General features: G+C 50.0%; 2 protein-coding genes across 5 annotated transcripts in view; both read right to left on the bottom strand.

The window, feature by feature from the left end:
• Nlgn3 (neuroligin 3) overlaps positions 1-1341 on the bottom strand; it is a 23105-nt gene extending 21764 nt beyond the window's left edge. For 2 of the 3 annotated variants that reach the window (XM_005358584.3, XM_005358583.3), the window contains exon 1: positions 1203-1340. The gene's annotated coding sequence lies outside the window, so the exon portion shown is untranslated. Of the gene's footprint in view, positions 1-1202 lie in introns of all 3 variants that reach the window. The other variant, XM_005358582.3, reaches the window with a different exon arrangement.
• Positions 1342-2300: 959 nt separating this feature from the next.
• Positions 2301-19646, bottom strand: part of Med12 (mediator complex subunit 12) — a 25330-nt gene continuing 7984 nt past the window's right edge. The window contains exons 16-45 of one of the 2 annotated variants that reach the window (XM_005358586.2): positions 19276-19420; positions 19058-19108; positions 18645-18763; positions 18317-18460; positions 17723-17886; positions 17380-17511; positions 16810-17037; positions 16509-16653; positions 16218-16338; positions 15721-15822; positions 15509-15622; positions 15096-15271; positions 14753-14932; positions 13782-13853; positions 13220-13353; positions 12939-13100; positions 11566-11677; positions 11304-11393; positions 10672-10781; positions 10336-10471; positions 9432-9593; positions 7912-8289; positions 7545-7695; positions 7037-7236; positions 6789-6866; positions 6484-6701; positions 4334-4592; positions 3716-3868; positions 3443-3524; positions 2301-3260 (exon numbers count right to left, since the gene is read on the bottom strand). In XM_005358586.2, the coding sequence (XP_005358643.1) occupies positions 3217-3260; positions 3443-3524; positions 3716-3868; positions 4334-4592; positions 6484-6701; positions 6789-6866; positions 7037-7236; positions 7545-7695; positions 7912-8289; positions 9432-9593; positions 10336-10471; positions 10672-10781; positions 11304-11393; positions 11566-11677; positions 12939-13100; positions 13220-13353; positions 13782-13853; positions 14753-14932; positions 15096-15271; positions 15509-15622; positions 15721-15822; positions 16218-16338; positions 16509-16653; positions 16810-17037; positions 17380-17511; positions 17723-17886; positions 18317-18460; positions 18645-18763; positions 19058-19108; positions 19276-19420 (4362 nt within the window). In that variant the 3' untranslated portion in view covers positions 2301-3216. Of the gene's footprint in view, positions 3261-3442; positions 3525-3715; positions 3875-4333; positions 4593-6483; positions 6702-6788; positions 6867-7027; positions 7237-7544; positions 7696-7911; positions 8290-9431; positions 9594-10335; positions 10472-10671; positions 10782-11303; positions 11394-11565; positions 11678-12938; positions 13101-13219; positions 13354-13781; positions 13854-14752; positions 14933-15095; positions 15272-15508; positions 15623-15720; positions 15823-16217; positions 16339-16508; positions 16654-16809; positions 17038-17379; positions 17512-17722; positions 17887-18316; positions 18461-18644; positions 18764-19057; positions 19109-19275; positions 19421-19646 lie in introns of both variants that reach the window. The other variant, XM_005358585.3, reaches the window with a different exon arrangement.

Genomic DNA, 19646 nt, shown 5'->3' on the forward strand with positions numbered 1-19646 from the left:
GAGAGAGAGAGAGAGAGAGAGAGAGAGAGAGAGAGAGAGAGAGAGAGAGAGAAAAGCAGGCAGGCAGATAAAGTGACTAAAGGGATGGGGGCTCAGAGGAAATGGGGAGCAAAGTATGGGGTGGGGAGATCCCAGACACTGCCCAGAATGCACCCGGGTGAAGAGGAGGAGAGGAGGAGGGGAAGGGGAAGGAAGGGGTAGAGGGAGGTGGGGCAGGAGGGAGTGGGTGGGTGTGTATATGGGGGGGGGTAGTCCGCAGCTGAGTTCACACAATCCCCCCATTCACCGTCTCCATGGCAACTCTGGGGCACAGACCGCTCATTCACACGGCTTCCCTGCCAGCACCCCCCCCTCCGTTAACCCCCTAGATGCTGCCCCCACCTCATAAATTCCATTAACCCTTTCTAGAGGCCTTCTTTTCCAGTAACCCTTCGGCGCCAAATGCCAAATTCCCCTATTGAGTCAGTTTGCTGCAGCCCCTCCCTCTGGTGAACACCTAGACAAACCAACCGACCCCCAAATGCCCTCTGTACCCTAGGACCCACTGTGAGTTCCCAAGGCCAAGATCTCCATTCTGGTCCAACTTGCAATTTGGGAGAAGACAAGGGGAGGCAGCAATGCTGGAATGAGAATGGCATCTAAGGGGACTTTGGGGGCTGGAGCGGTGTTGGGTAAGGGGCATTGTGTTGGAATGGACCAGTGTTGAGAACTGCAGAATTGGGGGCTATGTGGGTTTGGAATGGTATTGGAGGATGAAATTGCCCTAGAATGGGGAGGATGGAATAAAGGCCTCCGTTGGGTGGGGGGGCTGCAGAGAGTGGGGGAGGGAACCTGGCTATAAGATGCTATGATGGAAGGGGGATGGGGGTGCACTGCAGGGGAGGGGGTATTGGCAATGTGCAATACTAGAATGGGGCTGGGGGCTCTCGTTAGAGGTATTTTGGTGAGCATGCAGGCTGGACCACAGAAATAGAGGGACCATGGGCGGGAGGATGATAGGGATGCAGGATTTAGGGAGGAGGTAGAAGAGAAATGCAAAGCGAGGGAGGGTTGGGAGGTCAGGGGTACCTATGGAGAACATGGGGTTGAGAAGGACGGGAGCCACTGGCTGGGGAGGTGGAGGGACCCGGGATTGGGAGGGGACAGGATTGGGGAAAGGTATGGGCAGCTAGCGGATGAGAGACCGGAGCAGGCGGCCTCACCTGTTCCCCAGGCGGCTGCAAACGACTGAACCCGGCCAAGGACCACCCATATCGCCTCCAGGCCAAGGGCTCCGCACCCGAATCCCCGAGATCAGCTCTCCGGCAGCCTGGCTGCTGTGCCCGCGCACCGAGGGGGCGCGCTGCGCGTGCCCGGACACGGGGGGCGCGGTCCCTGGCATTAACTCCTTTTGTGCCAGTGATGGCTCAAGTCCTGGGGCATGGCCCAATACCCCCATTCCATGTTCAAGCAAGCTCTGCTCGCACTCTCCCTACCCCCTCCACACCTCATATCCCAAGCTATCAGACAGGTAGATGATCTTCCAGGACTGCAAGTCCAAACTTTTATCTGCAAAGCTTGAGACCTTGACACACAGGGAGAAACTGAGGTACTGAATGCAGAAAATCCGTTTCTTGCCACAGAGACCTCACTTGGCATCCATCACCTCTCCTCAGCCTCAGCACCACCCAGGCAGCAACCACCAGTGGGGCTACTTCACCCTCATCCTGTTACCCTCCCAGAGGTCAATGTCATCCACTTCTGCTTCTACTAAGGCAGATTAGACTCCGACTGCCAGCATACTAGTTGCCTGACCATTGTGGCTTCTACCCCAACCCCAATGGCCAATGTCTTCACCTAGCTTCTGTATGTAATGTACATAGCACCCAAATGCTGAATGTCCTTTATCCTAGCCAAACTTCTACCCACTAGGGCTCCGGGACTATCTATGCCAGGATAGAAAGAGTCAGGAAAAATATGCTTCACATGTGTTGGCTTTACCATACCTGGGAGCCCCATTCCTTACTCACAACTTGGACAAATCCCATGTGTAGGAGAGCTTTGTGGGCTCAGAGGGACTTTTAAAATGAACTTGGATGTTGACTGACTGGCACTCCCGCTTTTATCAGCATTCTGAACACTTCCCAGTGATAGGGTGCAACCACAGCTGGAGGGTCCCCTCCAGCTGTCACTCCACCACCTGGCTGGTGTAGTCCTTTTCCAGCCCCAGCTGGGTAGACCAGAAATCAGCACTGTCATAAAGCAATTGGGGTCTCAAGCACAGCCTCGGGTCTAAGGCCCAAGGCAGAGAGACCACAAAGACAGTGAGAATGGCCCAGCCCTTGTCCCAAAAGTGACTTGGAAGGAAGTTTTGAATTGGGAGCGAGCAACAGTTACCCTGGGAAACTGCCGAGGTGGGTTGTGTAAAAACATGAAGTTCCAGCAGCAGGCCAGAGAAGCAGGTGTGGCTTTTTGCTGGCCTCTCTTCCCGCTAGAGATACTCCGGAATTCTGTCACCTATCTGACATCACACACCCCTGGAGAGCAACTTCTCAGCCCAGAAATGTCACCTTTGGAGAAGTTCTCTAGCTAGCTTGGTGTATGATGGGGACCACATTATCATGGACAAAAGGAAAGGTCTGGCATCTCTGCTCCGACTCTCAGCTTGTCTGGGACCAAGTATCTGGGGTGTTGTGAAAGGGTGACAGGGTTCCACCGGTTTCTCTCCAGTCTGACGAACCCCTCTTCTAGTGTTTTATCCGCAGTGGAAGACAGCTCTGAAGAAGCTGCACTGTTTAGCTGAGGAGGTAAGCCGCCCTAAAGGACTGAGGGTTTGGAGCTCACTGCAGGTTGCTTGAGCAGGAAGAAAGGATAGCAGTTAGAATCCCGAAATGGAGAGAGTAGAGTGAGCTGGGGGTGGTAACATGGAAGGCACGAAGGCTGAGTTGTTCATCCTTTCCCTGACACTCTTAGGAGACTCTTGTATGTGCAGATCCACACACCTCCTTTGCAAAGAAGCTCTATGTATTGGGTGCAACAGCTCTGGGGTCTCTATATAAATAATATACAAAACCCGACAGTTCAATGCTTCACATTAACAAAAATACTAAAAATTCATTAAAAATGGAGCCTGAGGGAAGGGCTCCAACCACTACTGGAGCTCGCCCAGGAACGGGACTGGGAATTAAGCAGAAAGGCTGGGCCACTTCCAGTGTACAAGCAGTTCCTCCAGGTGACTCAGTAGCGTCCAAATATGTTGGTACTGGGTTGTGGCTGGGTATCTGTGAAAAATGAGAGATTGTCAGGGGGTGGAAGACCAATCAGGGCTCAGATTCATGAAGAAGGGAAAGGGAAATGGGGAAGAAACTCCATAATCTGGGCCTGAAGCCAGCATCTCAGCCACCTCTGCCGACCCCATCCCCACTTCTTCCCCAGCTTCTTCTCGGGAAGGAGGCAGGCTTACTGGAGAGCTGTTGTTGAAGCTGCCGGACCAAAGCTGCTGTCTGTTGCTGCTGCTGGGTCTGCTGAAGCCCCTGGCGCTGGAACTGGGTGGAAATGGAAAGTGGAAGATGGAACTCCAACCTTCCACCTCCTTCTTCACCCATACCTCCAAACCTATTAGTATTGTGCCTGACCTCCCGACGCTACCCCGTCACACACTGTTCCTAGCATAGGATGGCTGGGTGCCCATCCTGTGTAGCCATCCCTGAGCCTGTGGCTGTAGTTCAGCAGCTACCTGGGGCTGGGACTGGGGCTGGGGTTGGGGAGGAGCTGTCTGCTGCTGCTGGTGTGGCTGCTGTGGCTGTTGCGGCTGCTGCGGCTGCTGAGGCTGCTGTGGCTGTTGCTGCTGTTGCTGCTGCTGCTGTTGTTGCTGCTGCTGCTGTTGCTGCTGTTGCTATAAGCATACAAGAGATAATTTTAAGGAGAGCAAGGAAGCTATGACTTTGTATTGAAAAAATGGGAGCAGGAAGGGAAAAGGAAGTTAGAGCCAAGGAACAGTGAGGGAATTCTGGGTTCACATCTGAAAGAACCCAAACAGTGTATTTGGCAGACAGTGTCTAATTTCCCCTTCATTATGATACTCAGGAAATGAAAAAGAGGGGAAAGGAAGCCACCTAAGTACCATGTTCAAACCCAATATGGTGGTGTAGGCCTGAAATTCTAGTATTCAGGAAGCTGAGGCAGGAGTATGAGACCCTGCCTAAAGAAACCAAAGAAAACAAAAAGTACAACCATACCCATTCTGCTGGGTGCCTAGCACATTACATCATGTTTCATCTTGGGGCCAGTGTGGGAAGAATATACCCTTTCCTTCTTGGGTGCCTAAGACTCAGCCACAATCCCAGGGCCTTACCCGTAGGATCTGCTGCTGCTGCTGCTGTTGCTGCTGCTGCTGCTGCTGTTGCTGCTGCCGGATGTGATACTGCTGCTGCTGCTGTTGCTGCTGCTGCTGTTGCTGCTGCTGCTGTTGCTGTTGCTGTTGTTGTTGCTGCTGCTGCTGTTGCTGCTCAGGCAGGATGGAAGTTGAACGGACGCCTGCCTGGACACCCTGGGCACTCAATGGAGTCATAGTACCCATCATGGGTGTCTGCTGCAGTGTCTGGTGTGAAAACCTCCAAAGACAAGAGGTCCAGAGGTCAAAGCACAGGCCAGAGAAAGGGGGTGGTACAAACCCTGGGTCCCTGACCTGAAAGAAACTAACAAGTCATTGTATTCATTCCTCTTGGCACTAACTAGAGGAGCCCTTCTGGAGTCTGACAGATTTCTAGGTCAGGGAATAAAACACAAAGACAATACTCCATTTTACTGTCTCATAACCTTAATGCTCAGGAATTTTTCGATTCTCTTTTAGCTATTTTTCTCTTATGAAAAACAGTCTGCACATGATAAGCATTCTATAAACACCTATCAAGGGGTTTATGGTGGCTGTTGTGCCCCAGAAACACCCCCAGTTGTTCTGCTACTCCAAATGCCCGTTTTACCCAAATCTGCCCATCCCTGACAATCTGCAGCTGGGCTCCCTCGCTCATCCTCTCCCACCTTCCCCTACACTCTGTCCACAGTGATCTGTGGCTACGCCAAGCTCCTATCACTCACCTGAGCAAAGCAGTCCTTTCTGGGCTTGTGTCTCAATGCTGTAGCTCACTGTAATGTCTTATGTCAATTTGCCCCTCTAACCTAGCTCCTGCTCCTTCCCTTGAACAAGTTTCACATTACATGGAAGCTCCGCTCCTTTCTGTCTTCACTCAACCCACTCCCATGGTTTTGCTCATGCTGCTTCCTTTACCTGGAATGCCCTTCGTTTCCCCCTTCTTTACACATCCCAATCACAGCTATCCTTCCACGACCAGCTCGAATCCATGGATCTTTCTAGTGCTTCTGATCTCCACTGGCAGTAGCCCATCTCTTCTCAAGTCCCATTTTACTTCTTGGCACAACTGAACACCTTATTATGATTTTGTTCATACCATTCTCTAAACATTCTTCTGCACGGTATCTTCTTCTACATAAGACCTCTACTTCTCAACTAGGGTAAAAAAAAATCTTTGGGGTGAGGAACCTTGTACTTTTTTTTTTTACTATCTTTCTTTACTCTAGTCCTAACACAATTTTGGCTACACAGCAGCAATTCATCAGTCCACTCTAGAGTATTCTGAATCCTAAGGTGCAGAGCCTCGTGACAGTTACCCAAGTTTTAACTAAGAGTCAACTAAAATTATCCATGAAATTCATTTGTTAGACCATTCTAGAGTTCAGCTACTTTTTCTTCCCTTGAGACAGGGGTCTCATGTAGCTCAGGCTAGCCTCAAACTCATTATGTAGCCAAGGATGACCTTGAATTTCTGATCCTCCTCTTGAGGTGCTGGTATTGCAGGCATGCATCAATACACCAGGTTTTATGTTGTGCTTGGGATCAAACTTAGGACTTCATGATGCTAGATAAACATGCTATCAACTAAACCATATCCTTAGCCCTAGAGTTAACTGTTTAATACCAGACTTAGGACTCCTTATTGTTTCCCATGTCTAAAAACTCTAGATCCCTTCTTTTTTTTTTAAAGATTTATTTATTTATTAAGTATACAGTGTTCTGCCTGTATGCATGCCTGCAGGCCAGAAGAGGGCACCAGATCTCATTACAGATGGCTGTAAGCCACAATGTGGTTGCTGGGAATTGAACTCAGGACCTTTGGAAGAGCAGGCAGTACTCTTAACCACTGAGCTACCTCTCCAGCCCCTCTAGATCCCTTCTTATCAAAGCTAACTACATTTGTTTCTTCTCTCTGATCCTCAAGGAAGTGACAAGGTTGTAAATGGGAGACTACTGGTCTCTAGGGTCCATTCTAACTCCAGTTGTTTGTGGTAATGGTTATATGACAAGATTACCATTCCTCATGGCTCCCAAAGTTCAGGCCCATCTATTACCTCAAGTATGGGATTTCCCAAATCAGATGCTTGCTTATACCTCAGTGTCCCTTCCCAGTTCACCACTACTTTGGGTACCTTTGAGTGGAAGTCAGTCCATGCCCATAGGTTGGGGCCTGCTGATGCACATAGCCACTGGGCCGCTGTTGCAGGTGGCGGGTAGGATCTACAAGAGTAGGATTGGTAGAAGGGTGGGTGCTCTGATAAGGCTGGCTGGAGTAGCTGGGGGGCACCATGGTACCTGCAGGGCCTGTGTGTTGCTGCAATCCCACATGAGAAACATAAGAAGTATAGCCCTAGAGGGAAGGATGAGACAGAGTTGGGCATGAGGGTGTTCAGCAGCTTGCTGCCCTCTCCCTGATGCTCATAGTCCCAGGATTTACCTGGGAAGTCTGCAAACCATAGGAAGAACTAGGAGTCATCTGATGGACAGATGACTGTCCCAACATCCCCTGACTCTGCTAAAGAGGAAACGGAGAAGTCAGATTCAGGAAATGCTTTCTGCCGTGTCTCTTCTATACCTCCTACCCTGCATATTCTTGTGAAGGTCCCAAGTATCTCCTCAGGCCTGTGACCCACTAAAACCCCTCCCCCTGACAGTCCTCCCTACTGCCCCTCTCACTATCTTTGCCTGGAGCTGTTGGCGAAGGCGCTGTCCCTGGGGCACTGTGGGTTGCTGCTGCCGGTACACAGAGGTCTTATAAGATGTGGGTTCTAGGCCCATGACAGCAGTTATACCCGGTGTGGATAGCACACCGGGATAAGGTGGTCGAGTCGGCAGTTTTTGCATTGGTAATCGCACAGGACGGTATGGGTCCACACGAGGGCCACCTGGAAAGGAGAGCAAATTGACCTCTCTCAACTTTTTTCTTTTTTTTCTTTTTTTTTTTTGGTTTTTTGAGACAGGGTTTCTCTGTGGTTTTGGAGCCTGTCCTGGAACTAACTAGCTCTTGTAGACCGGGCTGGCCTCGAACTCACAGAGATCCACCTGCCTCTGCCTCCCGAGTGCTGGGATTAAAGGCGTGCGCCACCACCGCCCGGCTCCCTTCAACTTTTTTCAAAAACAGTTCAAGCCATCCATATCTCCCCTGGGGAGAAAAGAATGTTCAACTCCACCATTCCTAGTGAGTAGCACTTACCAGCAGGTAGTGGTTGATTCTGGGTATACAGGCCTAGGGAGTTCTGCCTGTAGTTAAGGTGGGATATGGAACCAGGATTTGCATGGTGCAGAAGGTCTGGAGGCACTGTTACACCATAGGGGCCACTCCTACCTGGGCCCATGCCATAGTCCTGCATGGGTGCAGAGGACAAAGGTAAGTGGGTTATAGCAGTTCTGGAGGGGGGTGAGGGAGAAGGGTGTAAGGAGAGCGGTACTGATACAGTCACTGTTATCATGATTCTAATGGCACCCCTTCTCCATACACCCCATACCTCCCTTAAACCAGCAACTTTAACCCCTACTACACAAAGTCAGGAAGAGGGGTTGGAGAGGGATGGGGAACTGGCCTCAGTCTTGGTGGCTGGCTGGCTGCGTTTTTTGCCCTTGGTGGATTTCTTCTTGCGCTCCTCGGTGCTGGGAGGAGCAGCTCCTGGTTTGTCAGTCTTGGGGGGCTCAGGAGCCTTTTTCTCAGGCTCTAGTAGGGCAGGGGCTGGTGGCTCCTCGTCTTCTGGGGGCAGTGGCAGTGGTTCCAAGTAGTAGGCTCTGGGCCGAGGTCTCAGGTGTGTGTGGTAGAGGAGCAACCGCTGCTGCTCCTCCCCTCGCGCCACTCTGCGGTCCACTCGGACTGTGCCAAACCAGGCCCAGGAGAGCGATGCTGTGGACGGCTTCAAGCCCTCGAAAAGATCCCAGGGAGAGATCTTATGTTTGGTAGAAACTTGTAGACCCTGCTCCAGAAAATGAGAAACAATGAGCCGTTGAGACTTGGAAAACAGGAAGCAGGACTTGAGAACTTAAAGAAAGGGTAAAATATCTGTGGACAAGTTTTCAAACAAGGAAAGAGTTGTAAGTAGATCAAGGGACAAGATGAGAAGAGGAAAAACAAACACTGATACAGACGCCTGCAAGAGAGAACATTTTTGCTGGGACACTGTTGAATTGCAGGGGGAACATGTGAAGGGGAAGGGCGAGGCCAGGAGAAAAAAGAGGTACTGAAGGGGCAGACAGGGAAACATGATGGGGAGGTCAGAGGCTGACAGAAGAGGAGAGGGATAGGAAGAAGCCAGAGAGGGAGGAGGGAGGGGCAAGCGGGGAAGGGAGAGGAGAGGAGAGGAGAGACGAGGAAAAACTAAAGACGGCAAAGGCAATCAGAGAGACAGAAGAAAAAGACAGAGGAGAGGTAGAGAGACAGGGAGGGCAGGAGGAGAGAGACTGATAAAGAAAAATCAAGAGAATGTGAATATTAAGGGGTTTCAGTTTGCATTTAAAGTCTGCATTCCCTTTTCTTCCTCTTCTATGCAGAGTAATACGGTTAATCAAGAAAATTCTGAAACTAAGGGTTGGATAGATGTTCCAGTGGTTAAGAGCCCTTGCTGCTCTTGCATGGGACCCAGGTGTGTTTCCCAGAATCCACTCAGGTGGCTCACAACCACTTATAACTCCAGCTCCAGAGACGCCAATTTCTGACCTCTGTGGGGACCTACACAGATAAGTGGCATACATACACCCATATACATAAATTTTTTAACCCATATACTGAAACTGACGTGAAAAAAAGGAAGTTGAGCTGGGCAGACAGAGAAAAGGGATAGGGTGTCAGTGGGATGGCGAGAGGAAGGGAAATGGGAGAGGGTCAGGATGAGACAGTTGGAAGTAAAGCAGAGTCCAAAAAAAGGGACACTCCAAAAGAAAGGGACATAAAGGGTAAGGAAAGCTAAGTGATTTGCTTAAAGTCCCAGATGGTTTGTAGGTTTTATTGGGGACAGCCTAATGGGCTCCTAAACTTGGTGTGTTAGCTGGAACTGTGAGATCAGAATTAACATGGGGTGTAGGGGGTAAGGTAGAGGTCACAGGAGACAAGAGAACATGCCTCCTTCTTGAAGATGGAATCGAAGCCAGCAATCTTGTTGCCCTTGGTGTCAATAAGGGAGCCCTGGGGCTCACAGGCAATGACATCTCGGTTCTGCTTGGGTAGTGGCAACAGTTGGTGAACCTTTTCCAGACTGTCGGACTGGCGTTCGCCCAAGTCCTTCTGCAGGAACAGGAAGATAGGTCATGAGTTCAAAGATACAGAACAAGAGGGACAGGAAGTCTCAAGGAGTAGCACAGAACATAAAGAAGACACTCAGGGGGCTGGAGAGATGGTGGTTCGGTGGTTAAGAGCACTGGCTGCTCTTCCAGAGGATCTGGGTTCAATTCCCAGCACCCACATGGCAGCTTAAAACAGTCTGTAACTCCAGTTCCAGGTGATCTGATACCTTCACACCAATGCATATAAAATAAAAGTTAAATAAATTATCACAAAAGAAGATACTCAGAGCTGGGCATGGTGGTGCACAACTATAATCCCAGCATTTGAGAGGCTTGAGGCAATAGTATTTTGAGTTTGTGGTCCAGCCTTGGCTATATAAAAAGCCACCCATCTCAAAAACCAAAACTAATCTCAGCACTCATGAGGCTGAGGCAGGAAAAATTACTATGGGTTCAAATGCAGTGTGAGCTATGTAGTCAGTTACAGGACAACCTGGGCTACCAAATGAGACCCTGTCTCAAACCAAACAAACAAACAAAGTAAATTCAAAAAAAGTAATGGCATTGAGTAAATCCCCATTGCACAGATTTAAAAAAAGACAGGAAATGGGGAGAAAGAGGGCTCAGACTAAAACAAGTCATCTCACTCCCCACTCCCAGGCTACACTGTAAACTGAGGCAGGAGAGTAGAAGGCACTGAGCTTCCAGCACCCCCAAACCTTGTTCTTGTCTCCCTTGCTCACCTGAAGCTTCTTCACCAAATTCATATATGCACGTTTGTTTTCCTCCATGCTGCCCTGCGAGATGCTAGACATGTCTGCAGCCAATGTTCCATTGATAAGCACACTTAGCATGTCCAACACAGTAGTAAAAAGCTCACTGTGGCCGTAGGGAGAAAAACCAGAGAAGAGGTTAAGAAAAAAAAATGGTCCAAGAGGTCACAGGCAGGAAGGGATACTCATGTTACCCTAAGGGGCCTGAGAATGTGTGGGGAACCCAGGGTCATGGAGTCAGTGGTTCCTGCAGCTGGTATGTGCTAGAGACTCCAGGGCATGGCCTGCAGGGTTGGGGATGCTCACTTGTTAGACTGCATGTCCACAGTGCCGCTGATGATGATCTCCAGGAGGAGCTGCGCCCACTCTGTAGTCTGCTGGGTGCTACGCTGAACTGTGTCAAACATGCCCCCCACCTGCCAGGACCACAAATCAGTCAGATGGTTCAAGGTGAAAAGTGTTTGAGAAAAGCTTAGGTTAGAACCTGGGTGGGTGGGAGCCGAGACCCCTGACACCCTGTCCCATCATTTGTACTTATGATTTACTATCCAACCTTGGGTCAGTGGCTGAATTTGAGATACTGGGATCTGTTTCCTTACTCATAAAGAGATGGGATCTGTACTAAATAAATTCTATAATTACATTCACCATTCCAAAATAGATTTCTAGTATTTCTAGGGCTCAGGCAGAGTGTCGAATACTGAGGCAGGGTCCCTGCAAGCACACAGGGTATTTAGTCTATTGGATCCTGGCCACAGGGATTCAGTTCCTCTAACCATTTTAAGGTCCTGCATCCTTTAGAAATACAACAGGGTTAATATTGGAAGACCTCAAAAAACCTAGTGCCTCCATTCTCAAACCTGTCCTCCCCAACCTGGGGCTTCTTAACTGTATTTCCAGCTCCACCCCTTCTTCCTTCACCCCAGATTCCCCCTTACCAGGTTGAGCCGCAGTTTGAGGGCCTCATGCATTAGCTGCTTTGGTTTGCAATCATCTAAGTACTGGTTTTCTCGCCAATTAATCACAATCTAGGATAGAAACGAGTTTAACATGTGCCCAGGAATCTTCTCCTTTCTAATCCAAGTCACCAAATGTTTTTTTTTTATCAGAAAATAATGAAAGGTCCAAGCATGAAGTGGACTCTCAGGTGCATCCTTCCCCACCCCGATGCCACCACCTCCATGGCCCAGATAGCCATACCTGGTGCACCTGGCTGTGGAGGGAGGCAAGGAGTCCCTCACGCTGCTCATCCTGCCCTTTCAGACATGTCAGCACCAGTGATAGGAAAGGCTGCTGGCTCAACAGGGACATGCTAGAGCCGCGTGGAGGGGAAGGGCAGACAGGAGACTGCGGGTCAAGCACCTCCCAACTTTCTTGTCCCAGATTCTACTCTTAAAACTTATTTTTTACACTTCTGTTTTCTATGTATCTTTTATTTTTTGGTTTTCCCGGTAGCTATCCTTGTACACATGACATGCTGCATATTTGGAGGTCAGAGGAAAACTCGCAGGAGTTGGTTCTCATGTTCTACCATGTGGACCCTAGGAACCGAGCTCAGGGCTGGCAGCAAACATGGTTTTACCCATGGCACCCTAGATTCTACTCTAAGGTGTGACCTCCTGCTTAGCCATGCCACTCAGCTCTTGACTTGCCAGTTTTCTTGCCTTTCTTTTTCTTCTTCTCTCTTTCTCTCTTCTTTCCTTCCTTCCTCCCTCCCTCCCTTCCTGTTGTGGAATATTATTTGAAGATGTGTTACAATTGTTTATGCTGTGGGACATTTGTTTAAGGATGCAGAGATGTGCTGCATCTATGTGGCATTTGTTTAACTCTGTGAAGCTGTGTTACTTTGCCTGTCAAAAACACCTGACTGATCTAATAAAGAGCTCAACAGCCAATAGCTAGGCAAGAGAAAGGATAGGCGGTGCTGGCAGGCAGAGAGAATAGATAGGAGAAGAAATCTGCGAAGAGAGATCAAGGAACAGGAAAAGGAGAGAAGAGACTAGGGGCCAGCCACCCAGCTATGCAACAAGCCACGGAGTAAGAAGTAAAGAAAGGTATATAGAAACAGAGAAAGATAAATGCCCAGAGGCAAAAGATAGATGGGATAATTTAAGATAAGAAAAGGTGGCAAGAAACAAGTCAAGCTAAGGCCAGCATTCATAAGAAAGACTAAGCCTCCATGTGATTTATTTGGGAGCTGGGTAGCCATGTGATTTATTTGGGAGCTGAGTGATGCCCCCCCCCCCAAAAAAGCAAAAAAGCCGAAAAGACTAAGATTAAAAAAACAACCACACCTTCCTTCCTTTCCTGTTTTGTTTTGTCGCAACAGGTCTGTGTAGCCCTGGCTGTTCTGAAACTCACTCTGTAGATCAGGCTGGCCCTGAACTCACAAGAGATCTACCTGCCTCTGCCTCCCGAGTGCTGGGATTAGAGACATGTACTACCACGCCCCACCCAAGTGCCACTTTCTCATGAGGCCTATTCTCTACCCTGAGCCCCAAAGTTTCTCCTTCCCTGGCCTGCTGTCTCCTCTCCTTCCTACTCTTCAGTCCTTACCCACAGAGTCTCTTTACCTCTTCTGTTTTTGTCGGTCTCGTTCTTTTCGGGAAGAGGAACCCAAGTGCTGACCCTTCTCCAATTCCTCCCCAGCAGCTTTCAGTACGTGGCCCTGAACTGAGGTGGGCAGTTTGGCAATGAGAGGAGCTACCAGCCACACACCAGAACGCTCTAGAGAGCTAGAAGACAGAGGACATGGGTTTCAGGGGAGCCAGGTAGGCAAGGTTGAACAATCATTTTTCCCTGTGCACGCCCAGCATCACCATTTTGAGATAAATTCTAATATTTTTCTACACACCTGAGCACAGGTTTGGTCTTGCTACTGCTGGGCATGTTGCTTGCTGTACCTCCAGAAGATGACCCTGTCTCTGCTGACTGTTGGAAAACCTCAATTGTGGCCTTGGCAATGTTCTCCAAGAGAGAGTTCATCTCCTGGAGAGGATAAAAGGTGTAAAAGTGCTAAAGAGGCAGCTAGCAGTGAGGGGAACACAGCAGGAGAGATGGGAGAGGAGGCTGAAGGAGAGAGAGCATTGTGGTGGTCCACAGTAGGGACATAACTGTCCGCTGTGCCCTCTTGTACCTCTGTATTCTTACAGTTCGCCACTGTCTGCTCCTTTGCAAACCTCCTTACATCCATGGCCACAGAAACAGGCTCTATTCCTACCCTAGGCATACTTTTCACAGCTGAAAGCACCAACACTCTCAACCTATTTCCCTTATCAACAGCTCCATGTGTCTGCCATTCCCACGGCCTCTTATCTCTTTCAGTCAGGAGCTTGAGGGTAGGACCTCAGTTCTTCTATGATGACCGATATCCCTGACACGGGGAACTGCAGGTGAGCCTGGGAAACATTACTTACATTGTTGGGGGTCTGCTTGATCATCAGCTGTAGCTCCAAGGAGGACTGGCGCATGGTCCACTGGTCCAAGTTCTGGTGGTTAAAAATCCATTCCCACACTAGTCATCATTGATGATGACCTACTGTTTTAGGGCTAATTCCTAATCCCCCATAACAGATTCCTAGAAGTTGGAAAGGGTCCTCTGTGTCCCTCTCTTTAGGAAAGACTACATTTAAATAAGAATCCAAAATCACTGAAAACAAGCATATTTTACAGATGGTTAAAAATGACTCCATATCCCCCTAGATTCCTGTCCTAGCACCTCACCAAGTTCTGCTTCATGCCTAACCTTTAAATCCTTAATGTTAAGGTTGAAACCTGACTCAGGTGTTTCACAACAGCTGCTCAGAGTCCCCACAGGGCCTTTACAGGGCACACAAAGTCCTTTAGAAACTGGAAAGCTACTGGTAGGTAATCTCCCTCCGGCATTATCTCCCTCCAGCTAAAGAGACCTGGCCCTAAACTTCCTAGTTCGTGTGAAGCAACCTCACCAGCCTCAGTTTCCTCACTGGTTAAATAAGGATAGTCCTATTCACTTCGCAGGGCCATAAAGATCAAATGAAAGAAATGAATGCACAGTGCCATGCACAGAGTACCGGAGCATGAAGTACATTTTCAACCACAGTAGCTATTCCTGTTCACTTACTGGATCACAACCAATGTGCCATCCATGCAAAGCAGAATCGGGCCTCCCTGAGGCAATTCTTGCCACAGGCGAGCTGTACTCACTGCAGACTGTGCAGTCATCACCTAACAGCCTAACTCCTGAATCCAGACCAGACCGCAGATCTGCTCTGTAAGACCATGTTGGAGCTGTTTTCCTTGCTACCATTCTCCTGCATGCTCATTCATCTTCCTACCTACTGAACAGTTCCACCGTTTCCCAGTAGGATCCTGCTGCTGCTCCCAGCAACCCAGCATCTTGACCTACCTTGAGAATACGCTTAATGCGCTGCCGCTGGGGGTTTTCTCCATCTTCATTGTCCAGCAGTCGATGTGGGTAGCAGATGAGTTGCATGAGGCGCTGGGCCTGGGCACTACTCAACACTGGGTCTTGTAGATCATTGCTGTCCTCACACAGTGACTTAAGGCAACGTTCTCCTACCCATTCCTAAGGAGAATGATAATTAGAAGACTGCAGGCAACCCCAGGAAGTTGTATCAAGGGCAGGTAAAGAACCCGATGTATAGCAGGGAGGTAGTGTGCTCATGGGCTAGAAACAAGGCTATATTACACGGAAGCATTTAGGTGGCGTGGGGGAAGGTGAGACTAACCTGTTGGCAGATGCTTCGCAGCACGTACTTGGCATAGACATCCAGACTTGCTGTCTCCACAGAGATGTTGCGGCCACCCTGCCTCCTACCACCACTACCACCTCCTCCCTCCTCTTCTGGAAGTTCTTCTGTTCCTCCTGTCACCGTGAAGCCTGAACCTTTCAGCTCCGCATCCCCTGTGGTTCATGGGTGGGAGATAGGGAGGACAGAGTGTGATCAGAACGGTGTGTGGAGACCTGCCCTGTCCCACAGAGGCAAAAATTCCCCAAATGCTGCCCTATGAAACAGAAATATATTTATCTCCCTCCCCTTTTCTCCACCTTTGGGAGGGAGAAAGACTGTCCCTGTAGTTTTGCTGCCACTCCACCCTATACACACTTCTGGCGTGTCTCTCTTCCTACCCCCTTGCATACCGAGTACAAACACAGCCTTGAGAACAGCAAACACAGCTCCATCCACGATGCGGTTCTGGGAGGCAGCCAGCAGGTGGCGGTCACAGGAGGACCGGATTCCAACAGTAGGTTTGTCTGTAAGGGAGCCACAGTCAGGCGAAGCAGAAGAAAAAGCAGCGGGTTGGGAGAGCCACAGTTTCTCTAGCTGCCTGGCTCCAATCAGAGTCACTTACTTCCATCAGACTGGCAAGGATTGAGCTGTGGTGTCTTGAACAGGTGGAGGAGGATGCGGCAAGTAAGCCGGGCCCCTGGCTCAGAATCCTGTTCGCTACAAGCTAAAAGACAGACAGCAGATCTGAAAAGAACGAAGCCAAACTCTATGCATGTGTATATGTGTTGGGAGGAAGAATACGATGAAATGCAAGTGAGGTGAAAGGAGCAGCAGAGCACAGAAATGTTATACAACTGAAGGGGCAAAAGCCGAAAAGGTTCAGAGGCTGAGCTGAAGCTCAGGCTCACATGAGGGAGTTATTGGGTTCCATTCCCAGATACACACACAGTGTGGAGGTGTAATTTCAAAATAGGCCCTTGGAGCCTTCCAGCCTGAAGTACAACAAGCGCTGGCCAGGGAACTACAGCAGGGCGTTCCCCAAGAAGAGGCTGGTTATGGAGTACGTATTAGCACAGGGCGGGGAACTGACATTCTAGGAGTTCTGGACTGGAACCTTACCAGCATTCAGGAGTGAAGGGATAGCAGCACAGCGAATCAGGTCTTCCAGGAGCAAACACTGTCGGGCGATGAGGATGGCAACAAAAGTAGCCAGGGAATCGTGAAAAGACAAGTCACTGACCTGAAAAAAGTGGCCAGACACCGTGACTCAGTGTGGAGGAAGGAGACTTCGCCAGTGTGCCATGCCTCCACTCAACTCAACTCTGACCCTCTATGGTCTTGAGTGTGGCCAGATCACTACCAAATAGGTACCTGTCTCATTCTCCAGCAAGACCCCACCCAAAGGCTTACATCTACATTGCACAGGAGATCGTTGAAACCACAAGTGCCATTGTTAGAAGAGCAGCACAGAGCCTTAAGTACTCCTAGCCACTCTGCACTCAGTGACTTGCAATAGCCGGTCAGCTCCGCGCACAGGATTGCGATGTCATTTACCCTAGGGAGAAGTACAAAAGCCCTCAGGAAAAGTCTTGCTCTACAAAACGTCAGATTCACAACTTTCTGTCTCTGCTCCAGTAACAATGGAAGGTACAGCATCTCTCAGATCAGGTGGCGGCATGATGCTCATTCCTCAACGCAGTATGCCCCATACCTATCAGGATCATGATGCCCCACACAGACGTGCATGAGAGCATTGCAGACAAAGCTGTAGCGGTTAGCAGGGTTCTCGCTCAGACTCTTGCCTAGCCCCGTGTAGGTGAAAGTGTGAGCAGCAGGGTTCTCCAGAGTGTCAATCATGAACTCCGGTGCCCAGCGCATATTGGATTCTGATGGCTCCACATTGCAGTAGATGGTGTTCTTCACTTTTGAGCAAAAGTCACTGCAGGGGTAGGGAAAGGAAATAGCAGTACTGAAGTAGGTCTGGTAGGGTACAGGGATGGGCAGGACAGGGGAGAAAAGAAAAAGGAGTGAAGGATGGAGGACCTTGGGAGAAGAAAAAGGGAGCTGGGCCACAGCAGACATGGCAGGAAGGAAACCACATGTGATTAAGAAAGAGTGGCCTGTGAAGGCAAGGAGGAAGAAGGTTCACTTTCAGCAAGGAAGTCACAGGTAAAGGACACAGCGCATAAGTGATCCCGCACAGACAGCTGGGTGCTGAGGTGTGCGGTAATGGGAAGGAGGCAGGACTAGCCCCATTCTCCTATCTCTTCACCTCTCTTACCTGAAGAGCTCCCCAAATTTGCTCTTTAAATGGCTACAGGAAGTATACAGATCATAGAGATAAGCAAGGATACAGCGCTCTGCAGAGGAGCCATCTGAGCGGTTCATTCCATGCTTCACCACGCCACAGAGCCTGTCACAGAAGCAGGGGAGGGAGGATCAACAGGGGTAGACAGGGGACAGGGGCCCTGAAAACCAATTTAAGAGTCTTGGGAAAACTATTCTACCCTACCTTGGTAGCAGACTCTGCCCCACTGTGTGGCCCCACATGTCCTTCCTAGGCCATTTCTAACTGGCATTCACCAGAATCCCACACATTTCAGTTACTTTGAAACCCTGCTTACCCCTCAAAGACTTGTGCCATCTGGTCCTGGTTGAGGATGAGGCAGGCGTGATAGTGTCGAAGGACAGCCACAATACATAAGCATAGGCTTGTTGTGTAGCTACCCACCAGATCAGAGGATTTGAGGAGGAGCTCGGCCTCAACCACGCTCAGCTCATTCAGCAGCTATCAGAGAAATGGAGATGAACCATGAGAAGAGGCCCCTTTCATTGGACGTAACCCATTTTCTGTAAGGAAGCTGCCATGGCCAAGCCTGTGCCCCTTCCTGCTGGAGTCACTTCAGCAGAGAAGGGTCAGGTTCCCATGTGCCAGTGTCCTGCGTCTGCTAGCAGTATCTCTAAGCAGTCTCCAGGCCAGCATGCTGTAAACTCCACAGGGAGAGGATGCTCTGTACCCAAAGCTCTAATCTGTCTCTTGGGCCTCCCCAGGGAGCACTTAAGTCTCTGTTCTGGCCCTCTTAGCTCATGTTCCACTCCCACTGTGCTGTCTTTGGGCATCTGAAGAGCCCGGGAAACTGCCTGGAGCCTCTGCTCTTGTCTTTGGGACCCTATCGAGCATGGATTCCTTCTTCCCTTCACTGCCCCAACGTCCCCACCTGAATGGCAAAGTCGATGAGGCCACTGATGCTCAGAGAATATTCCATGAGGTCGAAGATGAACTGCACATGCTGCACCAGAGGCAAGTGGTACGACATGCCAAGGGCAAAGCTCGTGATCTGCTCCAGAACATTTCGGGAGACCTGATAAGGGCAGTGTGAGTGAGACAGGAATAGAAGGAAAGAAGACCTAGGGACGCAGGAAAGGATGATGGCGGAAGGGGATGAGACCAGCAGGCTTAGCCTGCTTAGTGGGGGGAAGATAAGACAAAAAGGAAAACAGGACAGGAGGCCAGAAGGTGGGAAGGGGGCTGGCTTAGGCCCACACCTGAGCCGTGACCTGATGTTGGTCATAATGAGAAAGGTGCTGGAACTTAGCAAAAATATCTTCAGCAGTGGGGAAGGCTTCTGGCCGGTTGCGGCGGCGCTTCTGCCCATCTTCCCCACCTGCGGGGACAGGTGAAAGCAACGAGTCAGGACAATAAAGAAAACTAGTTGACTAGGGGTCGGGTAGGGGGTGTGGAGAAGGGACTGTGCTGGGAGGGAAGAGGGAAAGGGGAATGAGGGTAGGAAGAGAAAAGGGAAGGGTGGTCAAGGAAGGGCTGGGGCAGGGACAAATGGGACAGTGAAGCACAGGTTTAAAGGACCACAGACTACGTGGACCTCAGAGGAACGTGTACAGGGAGGTGCTAGGTTAAGGAGGGGCGGAGGGAGGGCAGTAAGGGGCTTACTGTGAGGTACCTAAGAATGTCAGGTCTCCAGGATTCAGAGGCACAATAGGAGCAAGCTGGTCTGTAGAGGGGGGAATGAGGGGGACGTTTCAAAAGGACTAGAGCTCTCAGGAGACTCCAAGAGACGGGATATTGGGACATGACTGGGGAGTGCCCTACTCTGGGCATAGGAAGACTGACTAGGGCATTCTTTGGGGGAGACTTTTGTTTAAGGAGGCTCAAACCCACCAGTTTCTGCTGTCCCCTTGCGGTTCAGAACCTTCAGGATATCCTTGGTAATCTTCTTGATGGCATGGCGGGCATCATCTCGCTGCTTCCCCACCCCAAACAGTACGACCAACCGCTGGTTGCACTCATGGCTGCATGACTCCTCCTGCACCCAGCAGCACCGTCAGACTCCATCACAGGTCTCCTGCCCTCCTCTTTTTTTCTTTGTTTGGTTTTTGTTTTTGTGTTTTTTGTTTTCCGAGACAGGGTTTCTCTGTAGCTTTGGAGCCTGTTTGGAGCCTGTCCTGGAACTCACTCTGTAGACCAGGCTGGCCTCGAACTCACAGAGATCCGCCTGCCTCTGCCTCCTGAGTGCTGGGATTAAAGGCGTG

This window comes from Microtus ochrogaster, chromosome X, assembly GCF_000317375.1.
Source record: "Microtus ochrogaster isolate Prairie Vole_2 chromosome X, MicOch1.0, whole genome shotgun sequence".
Classification (NCBI taxonomy): domain Eukaryota; kingdom Metazoa; phylum Chordata; class Mammalia; order Rodentia; family Cricetidae; genus Microtus; species Microtus ochrogaster.